Genomic DNA, 18,159 nt, shown 5'->3' with positions numbered 1-18,159 from the left:
TACCATCTCCATTTTATAGCTGGGGAAACTGAGGCTGAGAGGGACAAATGTGCGCAAAGTCTATACATGTTGTTAATCTTAAAGCTGGAGTTGTTCTCTGGAAAGTCTGTGTTCTTAACCATTAGACATACTGTCACTCTGGCGCAGCCAGGAAGTGCCTGGAAGATCATTCCAAACGATAGTTACAATAATTGTCACCACTGATAGGAGCCCGGCCATGTGGGGAGGGTGCCAAGCACCTCATACATGTAGATTCCTTGGGTCATCATGACACCCTATTATTAGTATTATTTCCATCTTACAGATTGAAACTGAGACCCGGAGAAGTGGAGCACCTTATCCTGGGTCTTACAGGTAGAAGTGGTTCAAACTCAAGACCGTGTTCTAATCCAAGGAGGTGAGAAGCCCTGCCCCAGATACGAGTTTCTGATCTTGTGAGTTGGAAAATTTCCTCCTTCCAGGCACCCTGGATCTTCAGTGACCTTGCTCACCCCCTTGGCCTCTCTAGACCAGACACCTCAGCCCAGAAAACCAACTGGTTCCCCCAGAAAATGGACAGAAATAAGATTCAGAGCAACAACAAAACAAAACAAAAAGAAATGTTTTAAATTTTATTTAAGAAGCTCAAGGGCTGGTGAGGGAGGGGAAGAAGAGAGGCTTCGGTGATGGCGCCCCTCTCTGTACCCCACCTAGTGCATTCTTAACGGATATGAGCACCTGACAAAGCCAGGTCAGGAAGGGGGAGTCTGGATCCCACAGCGCATATTAGCTGGAACAGCAATGTCTGAAAGGAAGAAACCAAGGTTAAAACAAAGGGCTCCAGCAGACCCCCTCATGCCCCACCGGGGACCCAGAAATCCTAGGAGCCCCTCTTCTTTGGGAAACTAGAGTTCTGGCCCTGAGCCCCACCCTCCCTCAGACCCAGCAGTCCCGGCCCCCAAATGCTCACCTATCTGCTGAGGCTTGGGCAAGTTCAGGTTGTCCATGACCTTGACAAATTCCTCACAGCTGAGAGTGAGCCGAGGGTTCAAAGTCCTCTCCTCCTCCACAGTGGACACTGTGAGCCCTAGTGGCCGAGGGAGGGGAAGAATGTCAACCTGGCAAGTGCCTGGGGCTTCCTAGGACTACACTTCCCAGGAGGCTTAGGGTGCATCTCCGGCCTGGGACTAATAGGCTCTTCCCAGAATGTACCTGAGATCGCTGGCTCTCCTCAAAAGGCACTATGGGAAATGTAGTTTCCCACCTTCCCTAAGCTCAATAAGGAAGTCCCGGGAAAACTCTTGCCCTCCGGAATTCTAGTTGTAGTTTCTCCATCCACACTCGGCACACCTAAGCACTTAATCTTTTTTGGCCAGAGAAATTTCTAGGAATTGTAGTCTCCATGCCCCACAAGGACTACAGCAGTTTGGTACGCCCTCTCAAATGGAAAGTTATAGAAGTCCCATACCTCCCCCAGGAAGCCCTCACCATGGTAATCATGAGCAGGGTAGACCAGACAGTCTCCTGGAAGCGTGAAGATCTTTTCATGGACTGAGTGGTACAAGGTCTTAGCACAGCCTGGGGAGGGAAAGTTCAGAGGAGTGAATCAACAGGACAGGAGCCCTCTAATCCCTTCCTTCAAGAAAAGGGTGGGAGGACAAAATCACATAGCTAAACTGCCCCCCTCATTTCCTGCCAGTACTCCCCTGCCTAGGCACAGAAAGAGAGGAAAGGGCATTCTAGACAGATGGAACAGCATAGGCGAAGAATTGAGGAATGGTGAGAAATTCACCATGGTGGTAAATAAGGTTGGGATGAGATCCTGAAGCACCAGGGAGTTGTGCCCTCAGCCTGGGGATGCCAAGAAAAGCTTCAGGGCAGGGAGGCTGGACTAGAAGGTAAGAAACTGAAGACATGAGGCCAAAGAGAATGGTTCCAACAACAACCTCTGAGTCCTCAATTGGGGCGGGGGCAAACCTCTCTAGACCATCATTCCCGCCATTCATGTCAGCCCAATCCTTCAATTTCCTAACTGTGCCGGGAGTGGACAAATGGGAGATGAGGCACCTCGGAAAGAGACAGACAGACACAGACGGAGACATAAGGAGAGGAAGAGGAAGCAAGAGGCAGCCTGGGGCTCTGGTTACACACTTCCAGCTCATGGTTGTCCTATCTTTCCTCTGTCTTTATCAGGGCAGCTAAATCCTCCCAATCTAGTGTCAGCCCCATATTCGCATGCACACGCACGCTCAAGGGCAGGCACACCCAGAGATTCTGAAACTAAACTCCCTTCCCACAGTGAAACTCCTGAATCTAACTGCCCCCCTAGCAGCTGAACTCCTGAATCAAACTCACACCCCTCCCCGCTGCAACACCTCCAGCAGCCAAACTCCTTATGGGGTTTAAAAATATGTCCACAGGGGCGCCTGGCTGGCTCAGTCGGTAGAGCATGTGACTCTTGAGCTTGGGGTTGTGGGTTCAGGTCCCACGTTGGATGTAGAGATTACTTAAAAAAATAAATAAATAAAAAAGGGCTCCCTTGGGCAGTGCATACACTACAATTGGAATGATACAGGAAAGGTTAGCGTGGCCCCTGTGCTAGGGTGATATACAAATTCCGTGAAGCATAAATATTAAAATATTATTAAAATAAATAATAAATATATGTCCACAAACTCACTGACGCTTTTCTGTTCAAAATGTGATCCTTCCCCTCGCCTTGACTTAGTGGTCTCCACTAAGTGACTTGCAACGAATAAATAGGATATTGCAGAAATGACAGAGGTTAACTCCTGAGACTAGGTCATTAAGAAAAAGTTAGGGCTTCAGACTGCTTGCCCGTTGCATCTCTCTGATCATGCCCTCTGGAGGAACCCCGCTGCCAGGTCATGAAGACAAAGTACCCCCATGGAGAGGTCACATGGTGAGAAACTGAGGCCTCCTGCCAACAGTGGGAGCCAGCTTGCCAGCCATGTGAGTGAGGCGCCTTTGGAAGCGGACCCTCCAGCCCCAGTCACGCCTTCAGATGACTGCAGCCCAGGCCCTAGCTTGACTGTGCCCTCCATGAAAGATGCTGAGCCGGAACCACCCAGCTAAGCTACTCCCAGAGTCCTGACTCTCAGAAGTTATGCGAGATAATGTTAATCATTGTTTTAAGTCATTACACTCTGGGGTCATTTGTTTCACAGCAATAGATAACTAACGCCACCCCCTTGAATCTAACTGTCCCTCAATACAGTAAACCACTGCATCTGCCCCCCCAAGGGTCATGACTCTAACTCTCCCTGACTCCAGCATCTAAACTTCTTGAATCTAATCCTGACCCCCTAAAGCCCCCATTCATTCATTCTTACAACAGGTCCTTAAAACTCTGGTGTCATTCTAACACCCATTCATTCATTCTTACAACAGGTACTTAAAACTCTGGCCCACGCATAACCATCCTACGATCTCAGGCTGGAGAAGGGGGCCTGTGACCTTGCTGGAAGTCCGTCCGCCCACACCCTCGGATGAGCAGGGCATCTCCAGTGAAGGCCATGCTGTGGTCATTCAGGACGAAGGTGACACAGCCTGGGGTGTGGCCGGGGCTGGCCCGAGTCTCCAAGGCCTGGTGGGGAAGGAGAGTACAGACAGTTATCAATAAGCCAAGGACTCTGGTCTGATGGCAAAACTCACCCCAGAAGCACCCATCCCACCTCAGGATCACATCTAGCTAGCATAGTTTTTTGCAAAAAGATTAGTTGTGCCTGGGTGGCTCAGTCAGTTAAGCGCCTAACTCTTGATTTCAGCTCAGGTCATGATCTTGCTGTTCATGGGATCGAGCCAGGCATCGTCTGCCTCTGCACTGACAGCACGGAGCCTGTTGGGTATTCTCTCTCTCCCTCTCTCTCTGCCCCTCCCCCATGCACATGCTCGCTCGCTCTCTCTCTCTCTCTCTCTCAAAATAAATAAATACACATTTTAAAAATTAAATAATAAAATTATGTTATTGAAATGAAATTAAAGATGCTACACACAAATATTTAATGACATGAAAATATGTTAAATATCCGGAAAGTGCTAAAAGCAGATTAAAAAAAAAAAAAAGAAAAACTTGTACAGTGTCATCTTTTAAAAAAAATTTATTCATTCACTCAAAATATATTTTTTTCTTTAGACTTTTCCTACATTAACAATTTTTAAACAAAAAACATGTCATTTTATAATTAAAAGTAAAACACAAAATTCAGGATAAACTAAAGATGTAAACATTAAAAGAACCATAAGAGGGGCGCCTGGGTGGCGCAGTCGGTTAAGCGTCCGACTTCAGCCAGGTCACGATCTCGCGGTCCGGGAGTTCGAGCCCCACGTCAGGCTCTGGGCTGATGGCTCGGAGCCTGGAGCCTGTTTCCGATTCTGTGTCTCCCTCTCTCTCTGCTCCTCCCCCGTTCATGCTCTGTCTCTCTCTGTCCCAAAAATAAATAAACGTTGAAAAAAAAATTAAAAAAAAAAAGAACCATAAGAATTCTAGAGACAGAAAAAAGAATTCTAAAGGAAAATATATAAGGATGAGTATATAAGAATATATATAAAATCATATAAAGATATATATAATCTTTTTTTTTAAACATGACTTTTTTTTTTAACGTTTATTTATTATTGAGAAACAGAGAGAGACAGAGTATGAGCGGGGAGGGGCAGAGAGAGGGGGAGACACAGAATGAGAAGCAGGCTCCAGGCTCTGAGCTGTCAGCAGGGAGCCCGACGCGGGGCTGGAACTCACTAACCGCGAGATCTTGACCTGACCTGAAGTCAGACGCTCAACCGACTGAGCCAGCCAGGCACCCCAAAGATATATATAATCTTATAAATACATAAGGAGATTATACACACACACACACACACACACACACACACACACACACATAAGGAAAAACAGTGACAAGGATGACCACATAGTTTAACTTCATCATAGAAAAGAACAAAATAAGAGTTAAAAGACAAAAAACTCAGACAATAGTCTCAGCATGTATAAGAAAGTATTATAGGGGCGCCTGGGTGGCTCAGTCGGTTAAGCGGCCGACTTCGGCTCAGGTCATGATCTCTCAGTCTGTGGGTTCAAGCCCCACGTCGGGCTCTGTGCTGACTGCTCAGAGCCTGGAGCCTGTTTCAGATTCTGTGTCTCCCTCTCTCTGACCCTCCCCCGTTCATGCTCTGTCTCTCTCAGTCTCAAGAAAAAATAAATGTTAAAAAAAAATTAAAAAAAAAAAGAAAGTATTATAAAGTGTGAATAGCCATCATATATAAACAGCTCCTAAGCATCAATAAAAACTCCCAAAAGAAAAATGCACAAAAGAAAAAAAAAAAAGAGGCAATTATGGAAGAGGAAACAAATAGTCAAAAACCATCTGAAACAATATTTGATCTCCCTTTTTTGGGAGAAAAGGAGGGAGATTTAAATGTTAAAAACCCTCACTTTTCACGTACCAGATTGGCAACTGTTAGGGTATTGCTCAGGGTGTTTGAGGCAAGCCCTTTTGTTTCCTGGGACGAGGGTATGACTCCATGTAGCCATTTCAGAGGGCAAGTTTGTAGTGTTTACCAGCATCTCAAATGTGCACTCTTTCTGACCCCTCAAAGGTACTGCTAAGACGCTGTTGTTAAGAACTTCCGACACATGTGCAAAAAACGCCCACTCAGGAAAATCCTCATTATCTAAATTCCCACACTCAGTTCAGGGAAGCAACTGTCAGAAAACAATTGTTACCCTAATGATCTAACAACCACTTAGGAGATTAGTTCCCGCTCACATAGCACCCCTCCCACCAATTAGCATCCTGGTCCAGGTCAGTCTAATCAGCAGATTATAGAAGGGCACCATGTGCAGACCCTGTGTCCACACCCAGCACCCATTCTGCCCTTCCCCACTCACAGGTCTCCAGTTTGGCTCGGGGCATCCGTGTGCCCAGCCAAGCACTTCCTTAGCCTCCATGGTAGCTTGGGTGGTTTCTGACACGGTTCTCTGGCCACCAAGATCTCCGTAAATGTCTGAGAATGTCTGAGAAAGCTTTTCCCTTCCTGATACAAGAGTTTGGCACCTCTCCTTCCCACTTCATCTGGTTCTGGACAAAGGTGTGACGGCTGCAGCTGCAGCAACCACCTTGCAACCATGAAAAAGAATCCCCAAAATGATAGCGCTGCTTAATCGGACCATGACTGCCTTCTTCCAGACTCTATTACAGGAGAACATTGAACACCCAATTATTTAAGCCACTGTATGGTTTTTTAAGTCATGTATTGGTTTTTCAGCCAAACACCTTCCTAGCTCATATATAATAGGATAGATGTGCAATGCCAAACAAATGCAAAGCAAAATCACAGACCTTGCAAAAGCTTGTGAGAAAAATCGCAGGCATCCTGCACCAAATTAACACTTTTTGGTGGCAGCAAAGGGATGATCTTTCACTTTTTATTTGGTCTGTTTCTGTACTCCCTGAATTTTTCTTTCTCCGGAGCCTTTATTTCATTTTATTTTTATTTAAATCCAAGTTAGTTAACATATAGTGTGACAGTGGTTTCAGGAATAGAATTTACTGATTTATCGCTTACATAGAACACCCAGTGCTCATCCCAACAAGTGTCCTCCTTAATGCCCCTTGCCCATTTAGCCCACCCCACACCCAACACCCCGCCAGCAACCCTGTTTATTCTCTGTGTTTAAGGGTCTCTTATCACCTGTCTCCCTCTCTGTTTTTATCTAATTTTTCCTTCCCTTCCTTTGTGTTCATCTGTTTTGTGTCTTAAAGTCCTCATATAAGTGAAGAAGTCATATGATTTTTGCCTTTCTCTGACTAATTTTACTTAGCATAATACCCTCCAGTTCTATCAGTGTTGCAGATGGCAAGATTTCCTTCTTTTTGATTGCTGAGTAATACTCCATTGTATATATAGACCACATCTTCTTTATCCATTCATCCATCGATGGACATTTGGGCTCTTTCCATACTTTGGCTATTGTCGATAGCGCTGCTATAAACATGGGGGTGTACGTGCCCCTTCAAAACAGCATCCCTGTATCCCGCGGATAAATGCCTAGTAGTGCAATTGCTGGGTCGTAGGGAAGTTCCATTTTTAGTTTTTTGAGGAACCTCCATACTGTTTTCCAGAGTGGCTGCACCAGCTTGCATTCCCACCAGCAGTGCAAAAGTGTTCCCCTTTCTCCACATCCTCGCCAACATCTGTTGTTGCCTGAGTTGTTAATGTTAGCCATTCTGACAGGTGTAAGGAGGTATCTCATTGTGGTTTTGATTTGTATTTCCCTGACGATGAGTGACGTGGAGCATCTTCTCATGTGGCGGTTGGCCAGCTGGATGCCTTCTTTGGAGAAGTGTCTATTCATCTCTTTTGCCCATTTCTTCACCGATTATGTGTTTTTTGGGTATTGAGTTTGAGAAGTGCTTTATAGATTTTGGATACTAACCCTGTATCTCTGAATTTTTTTTTAAAACAAAGGACGTGGGTGCCTTTTAAACTAAATATTGTGATCAATGATCAGGAGTAGTGTTCAAAGTAGTGAATCACAGTTGTAGCAATGGGTATTGACCAATCAGAAGGACATCAGCCATGAACAACCAGTACAGTTAGAAAGTATCTATATGGTCTATGTGGTATGGTAAAAGTATATATATGATATAGGTAATTGTGTATGTATATAAATCGGACAAAATTTTAATATCAGTTGAGCAAAATCCTGCTTGCCACGTAGATCAAGATTCCTCAGGCCCTTGGTGATGGAATCTGTGTGGCAAGTGGCTTGGCTAGTGAGCGGTATCCCTGGCCATTCCCTTCTCTGGAATATCTAGAATCCGTCCTCCACCACCATGTACCTCCCACCGTCCCACCCATCTTGGGCCTCATCCTCTCCTGCTTGGAACAACCACCAGCATCCTCCCTGGCCCGCCAGCCTCCATCCGTCTCCCGCAGGACCCTGAAGGGGGTTTCTATTGCCCAGATTCAAACCTGCTCCTCTCTGCCCAAGACTCTTCTTGGCTCCCACTGTCCCCAGGGCAGGGTTCTGGGTCCTCGGCCTAACTTTTGAAATGCCCCTGTTCTGGTGCCTGTCCACCTTCACAGCCCAATGGCCTATAACATCCTCCATTTCTCAACACGCCCAGCTACTCTGAAACCCAGGGTCATTTCCAGAAAGCACCAGGTTTTTCCACACCTCTTGCCCATGCAATTCTCTCTGCTAGGTACACCCTTCCCTCTTCACCCATTAGTCAGATCGACTCATTTCCAAGAGCCCTGACATTGACTGACCCCTTCTCCTGTGCCGGGCTCTCTTCTAAGTGTTCACTCGACTGAACTCATTCAGGCCACACACACCCTTATGAGGTAGGTACCGTTCCTGTGCCCATTCTGCAGATGAGGAAACTGAGGCACAGGATGAGAATAAGAACGTGCCAACTATAACCATATACTAGAATATGAATGAATCTCACGGATAAGACAAAGGCAAATAAAATGCACTAGACACAGAAGAGCAGAAAGATGTGGAATGGAATAGGATGGATGGGGCAAGGAGGGGGATAGGATAAAGTGAGAAATCTCAGGGTGCCCATTACACAGTACAGGGAAGTGGTATTTCATGAAGTGGAGGTTTCATTGACGAATCCAGAAGGAAAACATCCCATCTCATGGCGAAGGTGCATGGACCAGTGGTCAAGAACAGTTTCCTGAGCCAGGTGACATGGGTTCTAAATTTGGCTCAGCTATTACTAGCTGTGTGTCCTTGCACAAGTCACTTCACCTCTCTGGGCTTCTCTACTCATTTGTAAAATGGGGATAATAATTGTCCCCACCCCATAGGGCTATTACAAAGATCAAATTATTTTGTATCTGTAAAGCACTTAGAAAAATGCCCAGCACACAATATTCGCTGTATAATAAAAGTAACATAATAATGATGTTTTAAAATTTGTAAAAACACTGATCTACTGGAACCACAAGGCCTCCTGGGTTCAAATCCCCGCTTGGCCACTTTCTCAGAGTAATTTTGGGGCAAGTCACTTCCCCTCTTTAAAAGGGGGAAAACATTTCCTTCTCTGTAAAATGGGGAAAATATTTCTGATCTCACTATGTGGTTATGAAGGTTGAGATCTGTTTGTCAGAGAAGAAACAGCAAAGGCCCAAGGGCCAGATTCAGCCATAGAAGTGTTTTGTTCGGACTGCTCAGGAGTTATGAGAAGTCTGCATTTGTAGTCTATCCTTAAGGAGTAGAAGATATTGGGGGTGTCTGCTAGCCCAGTTAGTTGAGCATCCCACTCTTGATTTTGGCTCAGGTCATGATCTCAAGGTCATGAGATGGAGCCCTGCATTGGGCTCTGTCGAGCTCCACGCTGACAGCACGGAACCTGCTTAACATTCTCTCTTGGGGCGCCTGGGTGGCTCAGCGGGTTAAGCATCAACTTTGGCTCAAGTCATGATCTCATGGGTGGTGAGTTCAAGCCCCATGTCTGTGCTGACAGCTTGGAGCCTGGGGCCTGCTTCAGATTCTGTGTCTCCCTCTCTCTCTGCCCCTCCCCAGCTCACACACACTTGCGTGCTCTCTCTCTCTCAAAAAAAAAAAGTGGAAGATTTCTGAAGAATGTATATTTGCAGCTTCTATTAAAAAAAAAGAGAGAGAAGGCTTGGCAGTAGACAGACTACATTCCTAAACATGCATAATCAACTCAAATTGTGCAGTGGGTGTCCCGCCTCATACACAGAACACACACCCTAACATTTGCCACAGGCCCCACCACTCCCTGCTGCCTGCAGCAATGTTTGATCATGAAAATCCTTCCAGACAAAAGCTGAGGAAATGCACTTACAGACCTCAGCACAGTGTGTGGCAAGAAGCAAACCCACAAGGCTTGTTAACTATTGTTAAATTCTCATTATTACCACTAACCGATATCAAAATATATACCATCTATTCTAGTTGCCAGCAAAGAAGAAGAAGTTGAATGACACCACGAGCAAACAACCGGACGCACCCAGCATGTGGAACGTTCTACAAGACAACAGGCTGGAAACTTCAGAAGTCAATGTCATGGTGCAGAAAGGGTATGAAACTATTGTAGAATTATTTGTTGTAGCTTTAAAAAAACGTTTACTTATTTAGAGAGAGAGTGAGAGGGGAAGGGGCAGAGAGAGGGAGAAAGACCAAGCGAGCCCCACGCTCATCACAGAGCCCAACATGGGACTTAATCCCACAACCATGAGATCATGACCTGGGCAGAACTCAAGAGTCGGGGCTTAACCAACTGAACCACCCAGGTGGCCGTAAAGTGTTCTAGATTTACATGAACCTCGTTGGGTCCTGGTTCCTAAAAACAGCCTTAAAAATGATTCCTGGGCACCTGGAGAAATTTGAACATGGCCTGGATTTAAGAATGATTTCAGAATTATTGTATATTTTCTGTGACAAAGATTTTGTAAAAGAATTGTTCTCAAAGTGTGGTCAAGGGAACCTTGAGGGTCTGCGAGGTGAACTATTTTCACGAGAGTAGGAAGACTTCTTCCACCTTTCTTACTGTCATTCTCCCATCAGAGTTCGGTGGTGTTTTCTAGAAGCTCCGTGGCTGGTGATGACGCCACTGCTCTGACGGCTGATGGGAGTACTTGGATATTCTTGTGTTAAAAAAAAAAGTCTCAGTTTTAACTTCTAATGCAGTAAATTTTGTTGGATCTCTGAATAGGTATGTTTTATTTATTTTTTATTCAGGGGCGCCATTCAGACCCTCCGCCTCCCTCTCTCTCAAAAAAAAAAAATTAATTAAAAAAAAAAAGTTGTGGGGGTAAGCACCTAATATCTTGACCTCACGCAGGTCACCTGTTCTTGAAACTGGATAATCTCAGCGGCAGAATATTCTGCAGGGATTCCACAGGCCTGCCTAACCGCACATTCTTTCACATTTCTTCTTCCCATCCACGGTGCTGCAAATACGTGACACCTTTCAGCAGGTGCTCCTTCCCCGGCTTTCCGCTGCAGGGGTAGCTTCTCAAACTCGGTCCCATCCGCTGAACCAACAGGAAAGGGACCCGCCCCGCAAGCTCACTCGCCTTGCAGTTCCCACGGCCCACACTGCCCCCTGGTGGCAGGCGAACTCTTGCCTCCTATTCCATTTGGTCCCCAGGTTCATGCCACGACTCCTTTATTCAAAAGCACTTAATCTTGGGGGCTCCTGGGTGGCTCAGTGGGTTAGGCATCTGACTCCTGATTTTGGTTCAGGCCATGATCTCATGGTTTGTGAGTTCGAGTCCCGCATCTGTCAGCGCAGAGCCTGCTTGGGATTCTCTCTCAAAATAAATAAGTAAACTTAAACAAAGCAAAACAAAACACTTAATCTTGATATAACCAACCACTATTTCTGTGCACTCTGAACTCAAAAACCCAAAATGTCTTTTCCCACTGCAGCTAAATACTCTGAACCTCCATCAGCCTTCCTTTCCTTTGTGAAAGAAAACGACATTAGTTGTGATGTTCAGAGGACAGCGTACAGATATCTACAACTTGACGATGCGTCAAAAATTAAGACAGGTGATGGATGGACCCGACGTACACGGTCAATTTTTCTTTCAACTTTTCTTTATGCTTGACATTTTTCATAAAATGTTGGGAGGGTCCCCCAATTCAAATAGTTCCAAATAGAAGGAAGCACTGAAATCCTCATTTGGACTACAAGAGGACCACCTGGGAGCTTTTATTTTATTTTTCTTAATATTTTATTTTTAACTCATCTCTACACCCAACGTGGGGCTTGGACTTAACCTCGAGATCAAGAGTCACAAGCTCTGCTGACTGAGCCAGCCAGGCACCCCACCTGTGAGCTTTTAAAATATACTGGTTCCCTGTGTTCACCCCTAACAATTAAATCAGAATCTCTAAAGTGGGATCTGGGGGATCAGTATCTGGCAATGCTCTAAATTAACATATTAAACAAACAAGACTAACTTTCTGGATCTGCCACTCCTCGTGGGAGCTGAAATGTTCACATCTCATTGCTCATTAAAACAGAAATTTATTTCTGCAGTGAAACCATCCAAATCTGGCCCACTGTGAATGCAAAATATACAACCAGCTCAAAAAAAAACTGGCAATTTCTACTCAAGTTAAGCGTATGTCAGTCCTATGACCCAGAAAGTCCATTCCTTGGAATTGAGAATAGTGTCCACCAAGAGATCTGTATAAAGGACCCTCACAGTCCGCATTAGTTCATAATAGCCAAAAACTGGAATCAACCAGCAAAAGGAAAATGGATAGACTGCCATAAATTCATATAGTGAAATGCTCTACATCAGGGGTTGGCAAACTATGGCCGCTGCACCAAATTTGGCCTGTCACCTGTTTTTGTATGGCCTGAGGGCTAAGAATGGTTTTTACACTTTTTTCATGGTTGGAAAAATAAATAAAAATGGGAGTGGTATTTCATAATACATGAGAATGCCGAAATGAAAATTTCAGAGGCCATAAATAAAGTTTTATTGGAGCACAGCCATGCTTATTCATTTATGCATTGTCTACGACTGCTTTCACACCAACACAACTGAGTGGTTACAACAGAGACCATATGGCCTGCAGAACCGAAAACAGTTACTGTCTGGTCCTTTACACAAGAAGTTTGCCAATCTCTGCTATATAGCAACAGAAGGAAAGGACTACAACTATATACAACATTGTGTGGAGTAAAAGAAGCCAGGCACAAAAGAACACACATTGTATGACTCCTGTTGACAAGGTCCAGAACACGTAGAACTAATCTGCGATTAAATAAGTCAGAAGAGGGGCGCCTGCTGGCTCAGTCAGTAAAGCATGTGATTCTTGATTTCAGGGTAGTGAGTTCAAGTCCCACGTTAGGCATGCAGCCAAGAAAGGAAGGAAGGAAGGAAAGAAGGAAGGAAGGAGGGAGGGAGGGAGGGAGGGAGGAAGGAAGAAAGAAAGGAGCTAATATTGTAAATCTTAAAAGTCCTTCTCTGGGAATGCAAGCTGGTGCAGCCACTCTGGAAAACAGTATGGAGGTTCCTCAAAAAACTAAAAATAGAACTACCCTACGACCCAGCAATTGCACGACTAGGCATTTATCCAAAGGATACAGGTGTGCTGTTTTGAAGGGACACATGCACCCCCGTGTTTATAACAGCACTATCGACAATAGCCAAAGTATGGAAAGAGCCCAAATGTCCATCGATGGATGAACAGATAAAGAAGATGTGGTGTGTGTGTGTATATATATATATATACACACACATACATACACACATACACAATGGAGTATTACTCGGCAATCAAAAAGAATGAAATCTTGCCATTTGCAACTACGTGGATGGAACTGGAAGGTATTATGCTAAGTGAAATTAGTCAGAGAAAAACACAAATCATATGACTTCACTCATATGAGGACTTTAAGAGACAAAACAGATGAACACAGGGAAGGGAAACAAAAATAATATAAAAACAGGGAGGGGGACCAACTAGAAAAGACTCCTAAATATGGAGAACAAATTGAGGGTTACGGGAGGGGTTGTGGGAAGGGGGATGGGCTAAATGGGTAAGAGGCACTAAGGAATCTACTCCCGAAATCATTGTTTCACTATATGCTAATTAATTTGGATGTAAATTTTAAAAAATAAAAAATAAAATTAAAAAAATTCACCAAAAAAAAAGTCCTTCTCATAAGGGAAAAAAAATTAGAAATAAAAAAATAAGTAAGAAGAATGGTGTTTTGATGGGGGTGTCAATGGCCAGGGAGAAAGACAAGGAAAACTTCTGGGGTGATCGGTGTGTTCTGTATCTGGATCTTAGCAATGGATGCTCAAGTGTAAACATATGTAAGAATTTACAGGGTGCCCGGGTGGCTCAATCGGTTAAGCATCAGACTTTGGCTCAGGTCTTGATTTCATGGTTCATGAGTTCGAGACCTGCATTGGTCTCTCTGCTGTCAGCACAGAACCTGCTTCATATCCTGTCTCCCTCTCTCTCTGCCCATCCCCCCCCCCACTTGCATGTGCACTCTCTCTCTCTCAAAATAAATAAACATTAAATTTTTTTAAATTACCAAGCTGCACATGTACAATATGTGCAATTTCTACCATACAACATGCACACTACAATTCTTTTAAAATGGGGGGAAGAAGGGGCGCCTGGGTGGTTCAGTCGGTTGAGCGACCGACTTCGGCTCAGGTCATGATCTCATACTCTGCGAGTTCGAGCCCCGCGTCGGGCTCTGGGCTGATGGCTCAGAGCCTGGAGCCTGCTTCGGATTCTGTGTCTCCCTCTCTCTCTGCCCCTCCCCCTCTCATGCTCTGTCTCTCTCTGTCTCAGAAATAAATAAATATTAAAAAAATTTTTTTAATAAATAAATAAATAAATAAATAAATAAATAAATAAAATGGGAGGAAGAAAATGAGGGAGGAAAAAAATGTGGCCATCGCTAAAGGTATCTAAAGAACACAAATGAAAACCACACAGAACACTGGATAATCATAAAGACAGGTACTGGCAAGGGTTGGCAAGGATGGTGGTGGGAACATAAAATGGTGCAGTCACTTTGGATATCGGTCAGTCGGGTCCTCAAAGTATTAAATATATAGAGTGATTATTGATTTAGCAATTCCATCCTAGGTGTGTATGTATGTGTATATATATATATATATATATATATATATATATATGCAAAAAGAAATGAAAATGGAGGGACACAGAAAAACTCGTACATGAGTATTTTAGCAGCATCATTTATAATAGCCAAAAAGTGGAAAGAGCTAAAATGTCTATTGGCTGATGGATGAATGAAGGAAGTATATTCACACAATGGAAGAGTACTCAGCCATAAAAAAGAATGAAATGCTGATAGATGCTACAATACAGGTGAACCTTGAAAATGTAGGGTCAGCAACAGAAGCGTGTCAAAAAAGGCCATATAATACATGATTCCATCTCTATGAAATACCCAGAATAGGCAAGCCTGTAGAAACACAAAGGAGATTAGTGGTTGCCTAAGGCTGTAGGGGCAAGAGGGGAGGGGGCTGGGGTGACAATCAGGGGGAGTGGGATTTCTTTTGGAAGTGACAAAAATATTCTAAAATTAATTGTGGTGACGGATGGACTCAACTCTGAATATACTAAGAAGTGTAAAGTTCCAATAGATGAATTGGACAGTTTGTGAATTATACCAATTAAGTGGTTTAAAAAAACAGACACAGAAGGGGCGCCTGGGTGGCTATTTCAGTTAAGCATCCAACTCTTGACTTGGGCTCGGGTCATGATCTCACCGATCCTGGGTCCGAGCCCTACATCGGGCTCTGCATGGACGGTGTGGCTCCTGCTTGGGATTCTCTCTCTCTCCCTCTCTCTCTGCCCCTCCCCTCTCTTAAAATAAATAAATAAATAAACTTAAAAAAAAAAAAAAGACCCTGAAGCTAAATTCGCCACAGCTAAACCCTTCAACATGCATGCATGCATGCATTCAGTCAGTCAGTCTAACAAAGGGCTCATCTTGACACAGAATCCCAACAGTTTTTCACTCTTCTAAGCCTTCTCAACTCAAGAAGTGCTTGCTAATACCTGACAATTCCGTGCAGTGTATGTAAAAGTACAGTGCATTTTTTTTCACCCGCTTCCAGAAGAGGACTTGAAATGAAGAGGCCACATCCATGTAGCTAAGCCCTCTGATCCCACACACAGCCCTCATTTCCTCTAAATGCTCTGACTCATATAAACTATCCCCATTTAGCAAAACCCTCTAACCTGGAGGCCAAGACTTCATCCTATCCCTTGACCATTCTGTCCCCAAAGTCAGCCAGACTCTCCGTATCTTTAGCCAGTCCGATCAGAAAAACAAAAGCTTTGTTAGGTGTTTCTCCTCCCCCGCAGCACCCCCTTCACCTCTATCTATTGCTCTGGGTTGACATGCTGGCTGGAAATCTGCTGACTAGGCCTGTGACAGCGAAAAAGAGGTAGGAACCTTCAGACCCTTCCTGTGTGAAGCAACAGCCATGCCAAGGGTGAGACAGGCCTGCACGTGGCGGGGGGTGGGAGGGTGGGGGGAGACATTTAAGGAGGTGGTGGCTTGAAGGTGCCCACCCTGCCCTTGCCTGGCCCTGAGAGCGGACACCTCCTTAAATGTGCCCTAGACGCCTCGATGGCCTCACCCTGATCCTGGCTCTGGGCAACAGGAGGCTCCTTCCTCCAACAGCGGCTCTAGAAGACAGCGCTGGGTCTCTCCCTCAGCCCTGGCTTCAGAATTTTAGCCCTCCATCAACTTTTATGGAGATGCCAGGCCAAAAGAGCTGCTCCAAGGTGGTAGGAAACTCCACAAATGTTGTTGACTTAAGGGGCCTGGTCAAAGACACACCTGCCCAGCCTCTTGCCCCAGTGCCCCGCCTGGGTTTATGGCGCCCTCCTCCCAGAGACAAACTCAGGGATCAGAAATCCAGGCCAGAGGCCCCTCCTACCCCAGGATTCAGGAGCCCAAGCCCCCAGCCCCCTCTTCCCTTAGGTCCAAGAAGTCCAGGCCACCACCCTCTCGGGACCCAGGATCCAACTCACGAAGCGCCCGAAGTGGATGGAGTCCCCATCCTCAATGTGCAAGTCAGCCTGGGCCCCGCTAAGGCGGGAGATGACAGACTGGCAGCCGGGGAGTAGGGACCGGAGCAGCCCTGAGCCCGTAATGTGATCCGCGTGGCAGTGGGTATTCACTGGGGGAGAAAGGAGGGCCAGGTCCAGGAGGGCACAGAGGAGGACGCAGGCTTCCCAGCCCCCACCCCCCTCCTCCCTCAGACCCAGGAGTTCGGTCTCCAGACTGACCAGCATACAGCAGCCGCAGCCCCAGTTCCTTGACCAGCTGGGCATCCCGAGGCGCTGTCTCCAGAACCGGGTCGATCAGAATGGCCTCACGGGACTCTCTGTCACCCAACAGGTACGTGTAGGTGCAGCTCTTGGGCTCAAACATCTGGGAAGGGGGCGTGGGACAGGTGAGAGCGCAGAACCAGACTTCCAGTCACTGGGGACCCAGGACTCCGAGCCTCGATTCGATTCTCTTCCTAAGATCCAGAAGCAGAAACCCTTCTTTCCCCTCGGCGTCGGGAGTCTGGGGCCCCTGCACCTTACTCCATCTGAACCAAGGAGTCCCAACTTTCCAATACCCCCCCCCACTCCCCCGCCAAATCAGGGTCTCCAGCAGCCTCTTCCGTCTAGGACTCAGGAGTCCGGCCCCAAGCCCCGGGGATCCCAGATCTCCTCCCTTTCAAGGAACCCGGAGTCCCGCCCCTGCCGCCGCCCAGCGCCCAGTAGTCCCGTTGCGGGTCCAGCGTCCTCGCACCTGCCGTAGGAGGATGGGGACTCCAGACCCGCTGCGCTGGCTGAGCTGCCGCCCGGCGAACCTCAGTGTAGCCCCCGCCATCGCGCTCGCGGCCGGGTGGGACCGAGCTGAGGCGCAGCGCCGGCGGAAGCCGGGTGCCCACTGGCTGACCTGGGCGGGGAGGGGCGGGGCGCGGCGCGGCGCGGGCGGGGCGGGGCGGGGGCGGGGCCGTCTTAAAGGGGCCGCGCCCGCGGCCGCTGGGGTGGGGGTGGGGGTCCAGTCTGGCGAAGAGACTTCAGAGACCGAGAAGACGGTGAGACAGAGAAACGGCGAACGGGGAGAGACTCAAAAGGCGAGGGAGAAACGTTGGGAGAAGCACGGACAGAGAGAGAAATGAAAACCCAACAGGAGGCCCCAATACACTGATAGCGGGACTCCTTGTGTATTTCCGGTGGTTTTTCTCAGGAGAGAAACACAGAAAAGCTCAAAGTCAAGGAGAGAATTTTGCACATTTATTCCCCACTTGGGGTCTCCTGTGTGCCTGGCCCGAGCTGGGAGGAGCTGGGGACCTGGAGGTGAGCCCTGTCGGGTCGGTGAGGGGAATGGTGCAGACATCAGGGCTGAAACAAAAGAAGGTTCAGGGATTGCCAGGAGCTCAGGGGAAGGAGGAAACAGGAAAGCAGGGATCCTCAAGCACTCTTTACTGTGAGGTTCCCCCCAAATAAGACCTCTTCACTCTGGGGTCCATTCTTGCTGTTTCTGTAGGATTGCTAGACTGTTTCCCAGTCCCTTGAAGGCATGCATACCTTCTAGGTCAGCTGTGAGATGCCGCCCTAAGGCGGCAGAAGAGGTTTAGAAG

General features: G+C 46.5%; 1 protein-coding gene and 1 pseudogene across 1 annotated transcript; one reads left to right on the top strand and one right to left on the bottom strand.

Annotated features, from left to right (window-relative positions):
* Positions 1 to 597: 597 nt before the first annotated feature.
* ETHE1 (ETHE1 persulfide dioxygenase) lies at positions 598 to 17,470 on the bottom strand. The gene is made up of 7 exons (XM_047077933.1): positions 17,322 to 17,470; positions 16,808 to 16,952; positions 16,550 to 16,698; positions 3,457 to 3,586; positions 1,468 to 1,557; positions 950 to 1,066; positions 598 to 784 (listed from the first exon to the last, which is right to left on the bottom strand). Exons 1-7 carry the CDS (start codon positions 17,400 to 17,402, stop codon positions 732 to 734), a joined length of 765 nt encoding a protein of 254 aa, XP_046933889.1. The 5' UTR covers positions 17,403 to 17,470; the 3' UTR covers positions 598 to 731.
* LOC124511995 (uncharacterized) lies at positions 2,513 to 2,625 on the top strand (annotated as a pseudogene).
* Positions 17,471 to 18,159: the final 689 nt, after the last annotated feature.

Source organism: Lynx rufus, unplaced genomic scaffold (assembly GCF_022079265.1).
Source record: "Lynx rufus isolate CCGP_SWC_20201006 ecotype Redwood Valley unplaced genomic scaffold, mLynRuf1.p SCAF_16, whole genome shotgun sequence".
NCBI lineage: Eukaryota > Metazoa > Chordata > Mammalia > Carnivora > Felidae > Lynx > Lynx rufus.
Note: the sequence above shows the minus strand (reverse complement) of the source record. Positions and strands in the feature narration are given on the sequence as shown.

What these genes read in the sequence shown, in the direction of transcription:
- ETHE1 (XM_047077933.1), bottom strand. Translation starts at nt 17,402, where the DNA reads ATGGCGGGGGCTACACTGAGGTTCGCCGGGCGGCAGCTCAGCCAGCGC. An exon ending in CCCTGCTCATGATTACCATG is followed by an intron (nt 1,067 to 1,467) that starts GTGAGGGCTTCC and finishes CTCGGCCACTAG; the next exon opens with GGCTCACAGTGTCCACTGTG. An exon ending in GCCCAAGCCTCAGCAGATAG is followed by an intron (nt 785 to 949) that starts GTGAGCATTTGG and finishes TCTTCCTTTCAG; the next exon opens with ACATTGCTGTTCCAGCTAAT.